Source organism: Mandrillus leucophaeus, unplaced genomic scaffold, assembly GCF_000951045.1.
Source record: "Mandrillus leucophaeus isolate KB7577 unplaced genomic scaffold, Mleu.le_1.0 Scaffold245, whole genome shotgun sequence".
In the NCBI taxonomy this organism is placed as follows: Eukaryota; Metazoa; Chordata; class Mammalia; order Primates; family Cercopithecidae; genus Mandrillus; species Mandrillus leucophaeus.
The window spans coordinates 184,966-198,437 of record NW_012102532.1 but is presented as its reverse complement, the minus strand read 5'-3'; the positions used below and the strand labels follow the sequence as shown (position 1 = coordinate 198,437).

Here is a 13,472-nt window from a genome sequence, read left to right as displayed (position 1 = left end):
ATCTGCCTGCCACCATCCTGTCCTCTTCCCACCTCTGCCTGAATCCTGTCCTGCTGGCTTCCAGGTGACCTCCGCATCCAGCATTCAGTGACGGCCTCCGTGCGCCTCAGCTACGGGGAGGACCTGCAGATGGACTGGGACGGCCGCGGGAGACTGCTGGTGAAGGTAGGTCCTCTCACGGGGCACTGGCTCCCTGCAGCCAGACCCTTACAAAGTACCCCTTGTGCTCTGGGCAGAATGGCTTTGTGTGGTGGGAGAAGAATTCCTTTCTCCTCATGGCCTACACCCCCAGAGCGAGGAACAGGCCTCTCTTGTTTATGAGGCTTTGTGTGTGTCTGCTGGATGCCCCTTCTTGGCCCCAGGGATTCTCCCTGCTGGGCTCTGCTATCTCAAGGGCTTCTAGACTAGGGTGAGCTCTTGTGGGGCTGGGGAGGGGCAGGTTTGCTGTCCAATCTCCCGGCTGAAACAAGGCCCGGGAGCAGGCGTGTCTCCCCGGGTGCCTACTGTGGGCAGTAAGGGAAGAGCCAGATTGGCGCACTCAGCTAAGAGAAAGCCAGCCCGTCTGCCCGGGAAAGGTTGCTCAGGAAGCCACCAGATTCTTCCCCTGGGACTCTGCATGTGTGGGCCACTTCCTTTTGTTCTCGGTGCTCCTAGAATCACACTGGATAGCAGTCCATACTTTTCACTGGGCCTTCGTCTGCACTGTTTCTCTGGAAATGACCCTGGCAGGTGGGCAGTGCAAATACTATTACTGCCATTTTATAAATGAGGCAACCAGGGCACAGGAAGTTGAGGGAGGGTCCAGTGCTCCAGAACTTCCAGGGCTAGGATAGACTCCTCTGATCAGACTTCCCACTTTGACCCCCCACCACCCTGTCGTGGCAGAGCGAGAATTAGTTCTGTGCCTCGTGCCTTTCCCATCAGAACAAAAAGTGGTACTCACTTTTTGGTCTTGAATGCCTTTACACTCTTAAAAATTATTGAGGACCCCAAAATCTTGTAGGAGGATTTTGTTTATTGATATTTACCAGATTAGAAATTAAATTAGAGACATTTAAAATACGTATTTATTAACTCATTCAAAAAATTATAATAAACCCACTACACATTAATATAAACATCACTGTTTTGGGGAAAAATAACTGTTTGCCAGAACAAAACTAAGCAACAAGAATAATACCACTGTTGTATATTTCTGCAAATTTCTTTAATGACTGGCTTAATAGGAGACAGCTGGGTTCTCATATCTACTTCTGCATTTAATCTTGCAATATTGCATGTCACGTGGCCTCTGGAAAATTCCACTGTATACTTGTAAGAGAATGAGGAGGGAAAAGGCAAGTAATGTCTTCATAGTATTATGAAAGTAGTTTTGGTCTCACAGACCCCTTGAAAAGGTCTCAGGGACCCCTGTGGGTCTCAGGACCACACTTTGAGAACGACTGTGCTAGATTATGTCCTGGAGAGGCTCGTCCTGCCTCCTGGGATCCTGTGCTCCGCAGGGTCTTTGCTATAATCCTGGGCGGCGGGGCAGGGTGGGGGGTATCGCCCAGGTGATCCTGGCATCCTCCATTCTTGTGTGGCCATATTCTTTCTCTGTCTTAGAGCTCCTGAGGGAATTTCAAACTACTTTTTTTTTTTTCTTTCATGAAAATAAATCTGCAACCACAGACCATAAAGCAGGAAGGTCAGGAAGATCCTCTTGTCAACCTCCCATTTCCAGTGGGAAATACAGAGCCATTGTTTCTGAAGCAGGAGTAACTTGCCTTGGGCCTCATGGTCGTTTAGTTACAGGTTGAGGACGAGAACTGGGGTCTCCTGGGTCCTGACCAATCTTGCCTTCTGCACCCCGGTCTTCAAGGGGGTGCTTCACGTTAGCCAGTCCACTTTTTTTTTTTGTTTTGTTTTTTGAGAGAGGGTCTTACGCTGTTGCCCAGGCTGGAGGGCAGTGGCAGGATCTTGGCTCACCACAACCTCTGCCTCCCAGGCTCAAGCAATTCTCCTGCCTCAGCCTCCCGAGTAAGCTGAGATTACAGGCGTGCACCACCATGCCTGGCTAATTTTCATATTTTTAGTAGAGATGGGGTTTCACCATGTTGGCCAGGCTGGTCGTGAACTCCTGACCTCAAATGACCCACCTTCCTCAGCCTCCCAAAGTGCTAGGATGACAAGTGTGAGCCACTGTGCCTGGCCGACCAGTCCGTTTTCTCAGCATCCTCCCACCTCACAGAGACGGTGCTCTCCACCCATGCAATTTCTTCCTTCGATCAGCAGGGCTGTAACTTCTCATCCTGGGCAGTTGCCCTTCCTGCAGGTTTCTTTGGTCTTTGTCTCTCCCCTGAGGAGAAGAGAGGCCAACTTCTTTCTGTGGGAGGTGACGTAGGGTTATCTTTGGGGGTGGGTTTGTGTCAGTTCTAGCTAACAAGAAGAGGTTTCCTTTGCCAAGATTCAGGACAAGGTCAGATGACCCCATGGCCTATATAACCATCTTTCTGTGTATTTTTTTCCTTTTTCTTTTTCTTTACACAGGTTCCTGGGGCTCATGGAAAGGGACTATCTTGTGGGTTTTATGAAGCAGGAAAAGGGGTGTTTCAGATGGGGCAGGAGGTAGGGAGCCTCAGACTGCTGACCCCCAGGGCTTTTGGGGACTGCAGTGTGGAGGCGAGAGCTGGAGGGAGGCCAGCTGGGGCACAGGTGGTGCAAGAGGAGGTGCTACTAGGGGCCCTCTGGTCTCCTTCCCCTGGGTGTGGTGTGCACGCTTTGTCCCTGTGGGGCTGGTGGTCCAGGCAGCAAGGCTCCAGCCAGCAGAAATCACGCCGTCTGTGTGCTGTTTCCCTGGCCTGCTAGTTGCCTTGCAGGGCCCAGATCTGCCTTAGGCACAGTGCTGTGGAAAAGACCCTTTCACAGGCTTCATTTAGTCAGAACTGTCACTAAGCAGAGGTTTATTTCAAATAGCAAGTGTCTCTAAGTGTCGCACCCACTCTCCTAACCCTGGCCAAGCTGACCTCTGAGATAAGCCAAGGAGATGGGAGAAGATGTGATTTTAGAGTGGGGCATTGGAGTGATGGCTGGCCTGGTGGGGGTGAATGAAAACGCCTTTGGGGAGCGTCAAAATCTGAGAAAGGAGAGAGAAAAGATGCTGAGAGGTGGGAAGGGAGTGGAGGTGCACCACCAGTTATGATGCCTTGCCCAGGGTGCCCTCACTCTGGGCATTGCATCCCAGCCCATCAGGAGGAGAACCTAGTTATTCACTTACTTATTCATTGATTTGTTCAATGATTCATTCATTCAACAAACACTTACGAGTATCTGCTGGCACTGCTGTGGGCTGAATGTCTGTCTTCTCTGAATTTATATATTGAAATCCTAGCCCCCAGCGTGATGGTGTCAGGAGGCGGGGCCTTTGGGAGGTGATGAAGAATGAGATTTATGCCCTTTTAAAAGACCTTAGAGAGCTAGCTAGCCCCTTCCACCATGTGAGGACACAGCTAGAAGGTGCCATCTATGAACCAGAAAGCAGGGTCCTCAGCAGACACTAAATCTGCTGATGCCTTCCTCTTGGACTTCCCAGATTCCAGAATTGTGGGCAATCGGGATCAGTTGTCTATAAGCCACCCAGTCTGTGGTGTTTTGTTACAGCAGCCTGGGAAGGGCTAAGACAGGCACCATTCTGGATGCTGAGATTACAGCAGTGAGACAAAACAGACAAAAATCCTTACCTCATTTAGCTTAAGTTCTAGTGGAGAGAGACAGACAATAAACAAAGCAAACAAGTAAATCATATTATAGATCGAAAAGTGACAGATGGTGGGGAAATAAAGCAGAGAAAGGGGCAGGATGTGCCAGGGTTGGGGGGGATTTACATTTTAAATAAGGAGGTGGGAGAAGGCCTAACATGACAACATTTGGTATTTGTCAAGCAAACAAGGAAACATTACTCTGTCCCCTTAACACTGTTTACTTGGGTTCAATTTCTACGGGCCTGGGACCTACTACTGGATTATTAACCCTGCATCTTGTTAGGTTGGAGCCGGAAGCTGAAAAGGGGCTCTAAGAGCTGACCCTAGTCCCTGAGGGACTCAACACAGGGAGGTCGTCCCACCTTGGTAATGACATGCGGAGAGGGAGTCAGGACTCCTGGGTCCCAGCCCCCGCTCCACCTTCAAATCGGGGTCCTCTCCCTAGAAGCCAGCAGATGCTCCCAGCTGTGTGGGAGAAGGGCAGGTTCCACTCTCCTGGTTGTCCCTGAATGTGCACTTTGGGCTCAGAACTTTGTTCAGTTCTGAGAATGGACAATAAACCACATACTGATGGCCTGGAGTTTGAACTCTGCCGCTGCTTTGCCGCTGTCACCCTGGCAGGCTGCCTCAGAGCCCTTGCAGACCCCTACTTCTACCCATCATCACCCCCCAGAGTCCTTTTGCTCCTGGCCCTTTCTCTTCAGCGATGCCCAGGGCCTGAGTGATAGGCAGCAGGTTGGGAGGAGGTAGTGTTAACTGTGAGCTCCTGGAGAGCTTGGACCACACCTGGCAGCCTGCTGGGCCGACACCGAGTGACCAGTGCGAAGTCTTCCTATATAGAGGGGCCTTGAGTTTGCACGTGACTCTTGGTGGGGTGGGTCAGGTCCACTGGTGTGGATGGCACGGAGGGCAGAGTGCTTCGGGCTGGGCTCAACGTGCCTACTTAACCCTAGCTCCGCCACTACCTCCCTGACCTTAGGCAAGTCACTTTCTCTCTCTGGGCCTCCCTTCTCCATCCTTAGATGATCTGATGAATTCTAAAACCGCTTGTGGCAGTACAGGGCTGTGATGATTTGGGAACAGGGATGGAGCTGGTAAATTTACACTGCAGTTCACTTTCCCCCCCCCCTTTTGCGGCCTAGGGCTTAGCTGCCTTTTATTAAATTCGTATTTATTTTTCACCCGGGGAACTTTTTTTTATTAAAACAGTCTCATTAGCGAAACAACTCTGCCACTGCTTTGGCGGCAGCGGCTCCAGAGTGGCCTGGTCTCTCCCGCAGCTGTCCCCTGTCTACGCCGGGAAGACCTGCGGCCTGTGTGGGAATTACAATGGCAACCAGGGCGACGACTTCCTTACCCCCTCTGGGCTGGCGGAGCCCCGCGTGGAGGACTTCGGGAACGCCTGGAAGCTGCACGGAGACTGCCAGGACCTGCAGAAGCAGCACAGCGATCCCTGCGCCCTCAATCCGCGCATGAGTATGTGAACCCGGGGGCAAGACAGGGAACTTGCAGAGCCTCGAGGTCCCCAAATCAGTGCAGTGCGTTCCGAAGGCAGTGCTCCCACTGCGGGGGGCGAGGAAAGGGGTGGGCTTTTTTACCTCAGCTCTTGATCCTCTGAACTGGGCCATTTGCTCTTCAAAGTCCCTTTATTGGGCGCCCTCCACGGGCCAACCCCTGGGAAAGAAAAAAGTCTACCGAGGCGGGAGGATCGCTTGAGGTTAGGAGTTTGAGACCTGTCTGGGCAACGTCGGAAGCCCCTATTTCTATTAAAAATAATAATTAAAAAAATAAATTTGCCGGGCGTGGTGGGGCGCGCCTGTAATCCCAGCTACTTGGGAGCTACGTGGGACGGTTGCATGAACCCAGGAAGTCAAGGCCACCGTGAGCCAAGATCGCATTTCTGCATTCCACCCTGGGCGACAGAGCAAGACGTGTCTCTTTTTTTTTTTTTTTTAAAAGTCCGTAGTCCCAGTCGTTCAACTTTCCTAGTCGTTCAACTTTCCTAGTCGTTCAACTTTTCCCAGTCTACTGCAGCAGCAGCTCACAAACTCAGCGTTAGATGATTGTAAGATAAATGGACTGGGAGGTGGGGTTGGCATTTGTAGATTTTTCTGCGTGACCTTGCAGCCCTCTATTAGCAGCATTGGGCTATTTCCCGGGGAGTGTTGGCCGGGAAGGCATGGCAGCCCCCACCTCCCTGCCACAACCCAGGCTCTCTTATCTCGCCCCACAGCCAGGTTCTCCGAGGAGGCATGCGCGGTCCTGACGTCCCCCACGTTCGAGGCCTGCCATCGTGCCGTCAGCCCGCTGCCCTACCTGCGGAACTGCCGCTACGACGTGTGCTCCTGCTCCGACGGTCGCGAGTGCCTGTGCGGCGCCCTGGCCAGCTATGCCGCGGCCTGCGCGGGGAGAGGCGTGCGCGTCGCGTGGCGCGAGCCTGGCCGCTGCGGTGCGTGCCCTCCCTGCCCGCCGCCCTCCGGGCCGCCCCCCAAATAGTTTGCATGAACGCGTGCTTTTCGAAGCCCTTTCTCTGCATTATTTCCTGTGGAAAAAGGGCCTTGGGCATTGTGGCAAACGTGGGTGGGGGAGGGGGACGGTTTATTTTCACCCACCTTTCCCTTCCACTTCCCAGCAGGACAGGTGGTGGGGACCGGCTGATGACTCTGGCCTGTTCCAGGAGGACAAGTTGACTCCTCCTACCTGGAGGCCTAGAACTTGGGGGTCCCTGCAAAGTTTGGGTCTCCTGTGGCTACTGCCACCTAGTGTTCGTTCGGCACACTTAGGGTCAGGCTGTGGAGCGAGTGAGTCCCAGATCCCACTGGGTCCCCGCATCTCTTGAGTCGGATGAAGGCAATGGGAAATTCACATACAAACCCTTTGCTTATAACTCCAGGCAAACCACCGACAGACAAAATCTCTGGCATTGTGTAAAGCTATGTAAAGGTGAATTATATCACTGTCCCCTGTGGCTTTAGATTCTCACTATGCCCTGTTGGATTCTCTGGAGGACGTGTACTTGGCTGCGGTTTTGAAAAGCTGCTTTCTTGGCAGAGGAGACTTGTTTCCAGTGGTAGAATCGTAGTAGGCATAGAAGTGAGGAGTATATTCTGTAAGAATAAGGCATAGTGGATATTCTGTTTTTTAGGGTAAAGTAGATGTATTTGGAAATTAAAGTGTAGGTGTAGTCCCAGCTACTTGGGAGGTTGAGGCAGGAGGATAGCTTGAGTCTAGCAGTTTAAGGCTGCAGTGAGTTATGATTGCACCACTGCACTCTGACCTGGCCAACAGAGGAAGACCTTGTGTGTGTGTGTGTGTGTGTGTATATATATTTGTGCATATATATGTAAATATAAAGTAGATGGTCCTGATGGAAGAGGAGTTACGAGAAACAGTGACAGGAGTTAGCATCTATATTTGAGGAGCAGTTAGGCATGGAGACCCTAGAAGTGCTTATATTTTGGGTCCAATGAGTCAACTCATGTTTTAAGTAGAAATGTCATATGAAAGAGGAGCAGAGACAACAGTAAGAGCAAAAGGGACAAACACATCATGCAGCAGTTGTGCCCTCCCCATTCCTCCAGCTCTGGGATGTCTGGGAGCCACAGGCTAATGGCTGGGACAACTGGGTCTGGGTCCTTACTGGCAGCTTTCCTGTGAGGTACCAGTTATGTGACCTTCAACCCTTCACGTAACCCCTCTGCAGCTCAGTTTCTTCCTTAGCATTTGCTATTTAGAAATTGGGGAAAGTAATGAGGAATGAATGAGGTGCTGCTTATGAATATTCTTTGCTTGTCCACCAATGTTAGAAATGACGCTTTATCAGTATGTGGCAGCATCTGTAGGATTTCCTACTTTAGGACATTCTCCCGAAACACTAAGGGTGAACTAAAATATTCTTTAATCTCTCATGAACAGCCATTCTTAACCTCCACTGAACAGAACAGGGGAAACGGGCTGATGCTTCAGTAGTGGGGATAAGATTCAGTTAAACAATGCCTTGACTTCTGAGGCATTACGATAGGGCAGAAAGGGTGGTAGGAAGGAGCTTTCCCTGGAGACTATTAAGGACAAGAGGGATCTGTCTGTGTTTATGTGACAAGAGACTAGGCTGACCAGATGGCCTTGGGCTGTCCCTTTGCACTCAAGGCAGTTGGGCAAGACTCCTGGGTTCTTGCCCCCATCCTTTCTTGACTTGGAGAAGAGCTCAGGCTCAGCTGTCCCCTCTACCCATACTCCACTTTCTCTTCCAGAGAAATGAACAGAGCTGCCTAAACCAGTGAATCTATTCATAAGAAGAGGTCACACCAATTGGGGACATTGAGGAAGCACGGACTTACCATGTAGCTACTTTGTGGGATGGTGTGAGGAGATTCAGAAGCACATGCATTTTTTTTTTCCTCTTGCAAATTGGTTGTGTTTCCTTTGGGGAGACAGGACCACAGGCTCTCTGAAGGCAAGGACCAGGGCAGGGCTGGCTGTCTCCGCCTCCCTGGGCCTAGTATAGTCCCTGGCTTGCAGTGGATACACAAGAAGTGTCTGCTAAACTGAGATGTGCATTGTTTCTTTGGGGAAGAAGGCTAAAGGAGAAGTTTAATAAGGCTCCAAGCCAGCGCTAGAGATAGCCTATCAGCACAAAGAAAGCTCTCAAGTCTAGCTGCTCTTTAATGCGTAAAATGTGCCCTTGTCATTGTAGGCTCAGGGGGTTGAAAAACATCTCCAACTGTATTGTCTAACACATCCCGTCTTAACCTATGCTCCCTCAGTATTCATCCAGTGACCCAACGTTTTCATTCTTGCAGAGAAAAATCAATGTCTAATAGGATTAAAGAGCCCCTCCCTTCCCAGCTACCTTCAAACACCAAGTCCAGAATGGTTGTAGGAGCAGGAGGCTGCAGGGTGTCTCCAGAGGGCCCCAACTCCATTGCTCAGGCTCATAGCCAAGGTTCTGCCAGTGGGTTTCCGCTGGAGCAATGGATTTTAACAGAGAGGGGAAGGATTCTAATGGTCTCAGAAGAAGCATGCCCAGGGTGAGGTTCTCATTTCTCGGGCAGCAGCTGGTCTGCAAAGGGAAGGTATTTTGAAAGGGCGGAATGCTCCCCACATCTTCCCTGTTCTCCCTGCCCTGCCCCTAAGGAATTTTGTCACCAGAATGCCAGGGCTTCTTAGGTCTAGGCCTTTCTCTAGAATACTCTTTCCTTCTTGGGCCCACTGAGCTGGGGCTGTTTCCTTAGCGATGAGAATGATAATTATCATTGGTGATTATTAGCAGTGAGCATTCTCCACGTGCCAGACATTCTTCTAAGTATGTTAGCTCATTCAACCTTCACAAAGACTGGGTGGATATTGTTATTCCATCCAGTGACGATACTGCGCAAGGTCACATAGCCAATTAGTGTTGGACCTGGGCGTGAACCCAAGTATTTGGGATACAGAGTCCGTTCCCTTAGTTGCGTTGCCACTTTGCTGCACTTCCTCCTGGCTTGTGTCTCTTGCAGTATTTCTCTGTGGGAGGCCAGGGAGGGTGAGGGCTGCGGGCAGATGGTTGTGGCCCCCTTTGCTGGGGTAGGTATGAGTGTCCCTGCTCTTTGGGACCAACATGTTCTCAAAGGGACTGTTTTCTTTCTAGAGAATAATGGTTATGAGCATGAGCTTTACGGCTGCAGAGCTGGGTTCACATCCTGCCTCTGCTGCTTCCTGTGAGGTATACCCCTGACAAGTCACTCAGCCTAAGTTTCTTGAAAGAGGATGATGAGAGCTAACTCAGCGTGAGACATAGAGCCCATGTAAGAGCAAGGCATTCAGTAGGTGCTCCATAAATGGTACCCATTATTGTCATCATCACGGGGATGCCCTTGCCTGTCACTCTCAGTTCTTTTTAGTATTCACAGCTTCAAAACCTTCCAGAATTTCTACTACATCCTAGGCTCTGAGAATTCAGAGACGACTAATGCACGTTCCCTGCGGTTGAGAAGAGGAGAAAATATGTGCTCCCATGATTATAATACACATTTGCATGCTGAAAAATACATATTTACTCATAGTGGGAAAGGAAGTTGGTAACCATACAGATATAATTGGGGATCACTTGGGGAAAACTGGGTAAAGGGCGCGTGGGATCTTTCTGCATTACTTCTTGATAACTGCATGCAAGTCTACAAGTATGTCAATAAAAATTTTTAATTAAACAATTGGGGGTCACAGCTACAAGGGGTGGCAAGTCCTAGAACCATAGTCCTTGCTGTCCAAGATTCCCCCTGAGGCCTTACTCCTCTTTCTTCTAGAGCTGAAATGCCCGAAAGGCCAGGTGTACCTGCAGTGCGGGACCCCCTGCAACCTGACCTGCCGCGCGCTCTCTTACCCGGATGAGGAATGCAATGAGGCCTGCCTGGAAGGCTGCTTCTGCCCCCCAGGGCTCTACATGGATGAGATGGGGGACTGCGTACCCAAGGCCCAGTGCCCCTGTTACTATGATGGTGAGATCTTCCAGCCGGAAGACATCTTCTCAGACCATCACACCATGTGGTAAGTGCAGGCAGCAGGGTCAGGGACCTCTGAAACAGCAGAGCTGGAGAAGAAAATGGGCTTTCAAGTCCTTCACTTCATGGATGGGTGAACTGGGACCCAAGGAAGGAAGTGACTTGTCCAGGATTATACAGCAAGTCAGAAGCAGAGCTGGGATTTGGTCTAGGTCTTGTGACTTCCCTACCACACAGGGAACTAGGATTTCTGGCTGGCAGTAGGAATTCTTGAGTTGTATTGCCAGCTGTCACGTGTTGGCCCCCATTTCTGGGCTTTAGGTCTCAATTTTCCTTTTCTGGAACAGGAGAAGGGAGATCTCCCTGTCACGCTCCTTTCCAACCAGCTTTCAGTATTCTCAGGCTGAAGCATTTGAGTAGGAAGAACATGGACCACTGCAGCGCTGCCTTCATGGGGCATTTGCTAGCCTGACCTGCTTCATGCGCTTCCCCAAAATAGCTCCAGTCATGCTTGCTTCCTGCAGCTCTTTGTCTACGCCTTCTGTGACTTTCAACAGGGTTGCCATGAGCGTAGAAGAAATTTACAATAGGACATTTGTTGCACAAACACCTGTCACCTGTTCTGTCTTAGTTCTGGCTAAGAATCAGTGATCTAAAGATGAGCCAGGCTGGGGCAGTGGCTCACATCTGTAATCCCTAGCACTTTGGGCAACATAATGAGGCACTGTCCCTACATACAAAGAAAAAAAGGTTGACCGTGGTGGTACATACCTGTAGATCCAGCCACTTGGAATACTGAGGTGGGAAGATTGCTTGAGCCCAGGAAGTCAAGGCTGCGGTGAACTGTGATTGTGCCACTGTGCTCTAGCCTGGGCAACAGAGGGAAATCTCATCACGGGAAAAAAAAAAAAACCAGACACAGTACCTGATAGTCTACTAGGGGAGATCAGTTAGAAACATCCTGATTGGCCGGGCGTGGTGGCTCACGTCTGTAATCCCAGCACTTTGGGAGGCTGAGGTAGGCAGATCACGAGGTCAGGAGATTGAGACAATCCTGGCTAACACGGTGAAAACACAAAAAATTAGCCAGGTGTGGCGAGCGCCTGTAGTCCCAGCTATTTGGGAGGCTGAGACAGGAGAATCGTTTGAACCTGGGAGGCAGAGGTTGCAGTGAGCTGAGATCTTGCCACTGCACCTGCAGCCTGGGCAACAGAGCGAGACTCCGTCTCAAAAAAAAAACAAAGTCCTGATGATGGAAAATTTCAGACAGACAGTGAAGTAGAGAGAAAAGTATAAGGAGCCCCAACGTATCCATTCCCAGCTTCAATGATCAACAGCACTTTATCGTTCTTATTTTGTCGATTGACTCCTCTCCTGTGTGGCTGGAATAGTTTTAAAAAAAGCTGTAAATATTGTATCATTTCACCTGCAAATACTTCAGTATGTATTTCAATAAATAATTAAAAATAAATATAATACCATTATTAATCTGAACATGAACAATAATTCCTTAATAACATCTAATATTCAATCCATGTTCACTTCTTTTATTTTATTTTTTTTTTGAGACTGAGTTTCGCTTTTGTTGCCCAGACAGGAGTGCAGTGGCGTGATCTTGACTTACTGCAACCTCCGTCTCCCAGGTTCAAGCAATTCTCCTGCCTCAGCCTCTGGAGTTGCTGGGACTATAGGCATGCACCACCACGCCCTGCTAATTTTGTATTTTTAGTAGAGATGGGGTTTCTCCAAGTTGATCAGTCTGGTCTTGAACTCCCGATCTCAGGTGATCCGCCCACCTCGACCTCCCAAAGTGCTGGAATTACAGGCGTGAGCCACCGCACCTGGACCCATGTTCACTTCTTTCTGATTTTCTCAAAATGTCTCTTATAATTGGTTTGTTCAAATCAAGACTGAAACAGAATCTGCACATTACACTTGATACGAAGCTTTTCCTCATCACTTCAGTGAGATTAATCCGAAGCCCTTTCCAACGTATTTACGCAAAGCAGGTTGTTTACCCTTCTATTGAAACACATCACTGTTGGACTTGGATGTCAATCAACTGTGTTGTGTCTCCCCGCTAGTCTGTGGCCATCCCTAGGGTCCAGACCACATCTTAGACCCTGAACCCCAGCCCCCAGCACCGTCCTGGCACAAAATAGGTACACAGTGTATGTTTATCGAGATGAAACAACTATAACATTTGGTAGATGTGCCATATCGGAGACATAAAAAGTCCCACTTACTCAGAAAAGCAGGGGATAATTTCCATGTGGGAGGAATTAGGGAAAACTCTGTGTTGGAAGTGGTTTTGAGCTTGGGGAGCATTCCAACAGCAGAGGTGGGCTTGAGGGATGGAGGAGGATTTTTTTTTTCTTTTTTTTTTTGGAGATAGAGTTTCACTCTCACCCAGGCTGGAGTGCAGTGGCGCAATCTCGGTTCACTGCAACCTCCACCTCTGGGGTTCAAGCGATTCTCCTGCCTCAGCCTCCCGAGTAGCTGGGATTACAGGTGCCCGCCACCACACCCAGCTAATTTTTGTGTTTTAGTAGAGACGGTTCCACCATGTTGGCCAGGCTGGTCTCGAACTCGACCTCAAATGATCCGCCCGCCTTGGCCTCCCAAAGTGCTGGGATTATAGGCATGAGCCACTGCGCCCAGCCTGGAGGATTGTTTTGAGGTGGAGCGAAAGTCTAGGGACTAAACATTGGCACAAAGAGTATTCCACAATCCCCAAGGTAAGTTCTCTGGCGCGAACGCATGCTGTATGAAGGAAGACTAAGACTGGAGGGAAGTTGGGGTGAGGTTCAGGGGTCTTCAGAAGTGAGGGGGTGAGCACTGAGCTGGAGCAGTAGGAATGGGGCCCCTGGAAGTTTCTCAGCAGGGAGCAAATAGGATGCAAGAGTAACTTCAGAGAATGGGTTTTGGGAGCTGCGTGAGGTATGACAGCAGGGAGAGCATCTACAGGAAAATGTTGACATTGATAAGAAGGTAGTGAGGCCCTGGATCAAGCAATAGCAGTGGAAATGGAGAGTGGAAGCCAGAAGCCAGAGACGCTGGGAAAGCAGATGGACTAGTGGGATGTTTGCGAGGAGGAGGGGCTGTTGCAGATGGCCCTGGTGTTCTGAACTTGAATAGCTGTGAGAACTATGAGGACAGTGACGGCAAGAACAGCAAGAGGGCCCTCTGGAGGTAGAGGGCAAGTGATGACTTTGATTTTGGCCTTTATGACTTTGAGTTGCCATCTTTGTGAACA

General features: G+C 49.9%; 1 protein-coding gene across 2 annotated transcripts in view; it reads left to right on the top strand.

Moving 5' to 3' along the window:
- The window catches only part of VWF (von Willebrand factor), a 198,345-nt gene that overhangs the window by 54,377 nt on the left and 130,496 nt on the right, over positions 1-13,472 (top strand). For both annotated transcript variants that reach the window (XM_011982933.1, XM_011982932.1), the window contains exons 13-16: positions 65-165; positions 5,021-5,216; positions 5,974-6,189; positions 10,022-10,262. In XM_011982933.1, the coding sequence (XP_011838323.1) occupies positions 65-165; positions 5,021-5,216; positions 5,974-6,189; positions 10,022-10,262 (754 nt within the window). The remainder of the gene's footprint in view (positions 1-64; positions 166-5,020; positions 5,217-5,973; positions 6,190-10,021; positions 10,263-13,472) is intronic.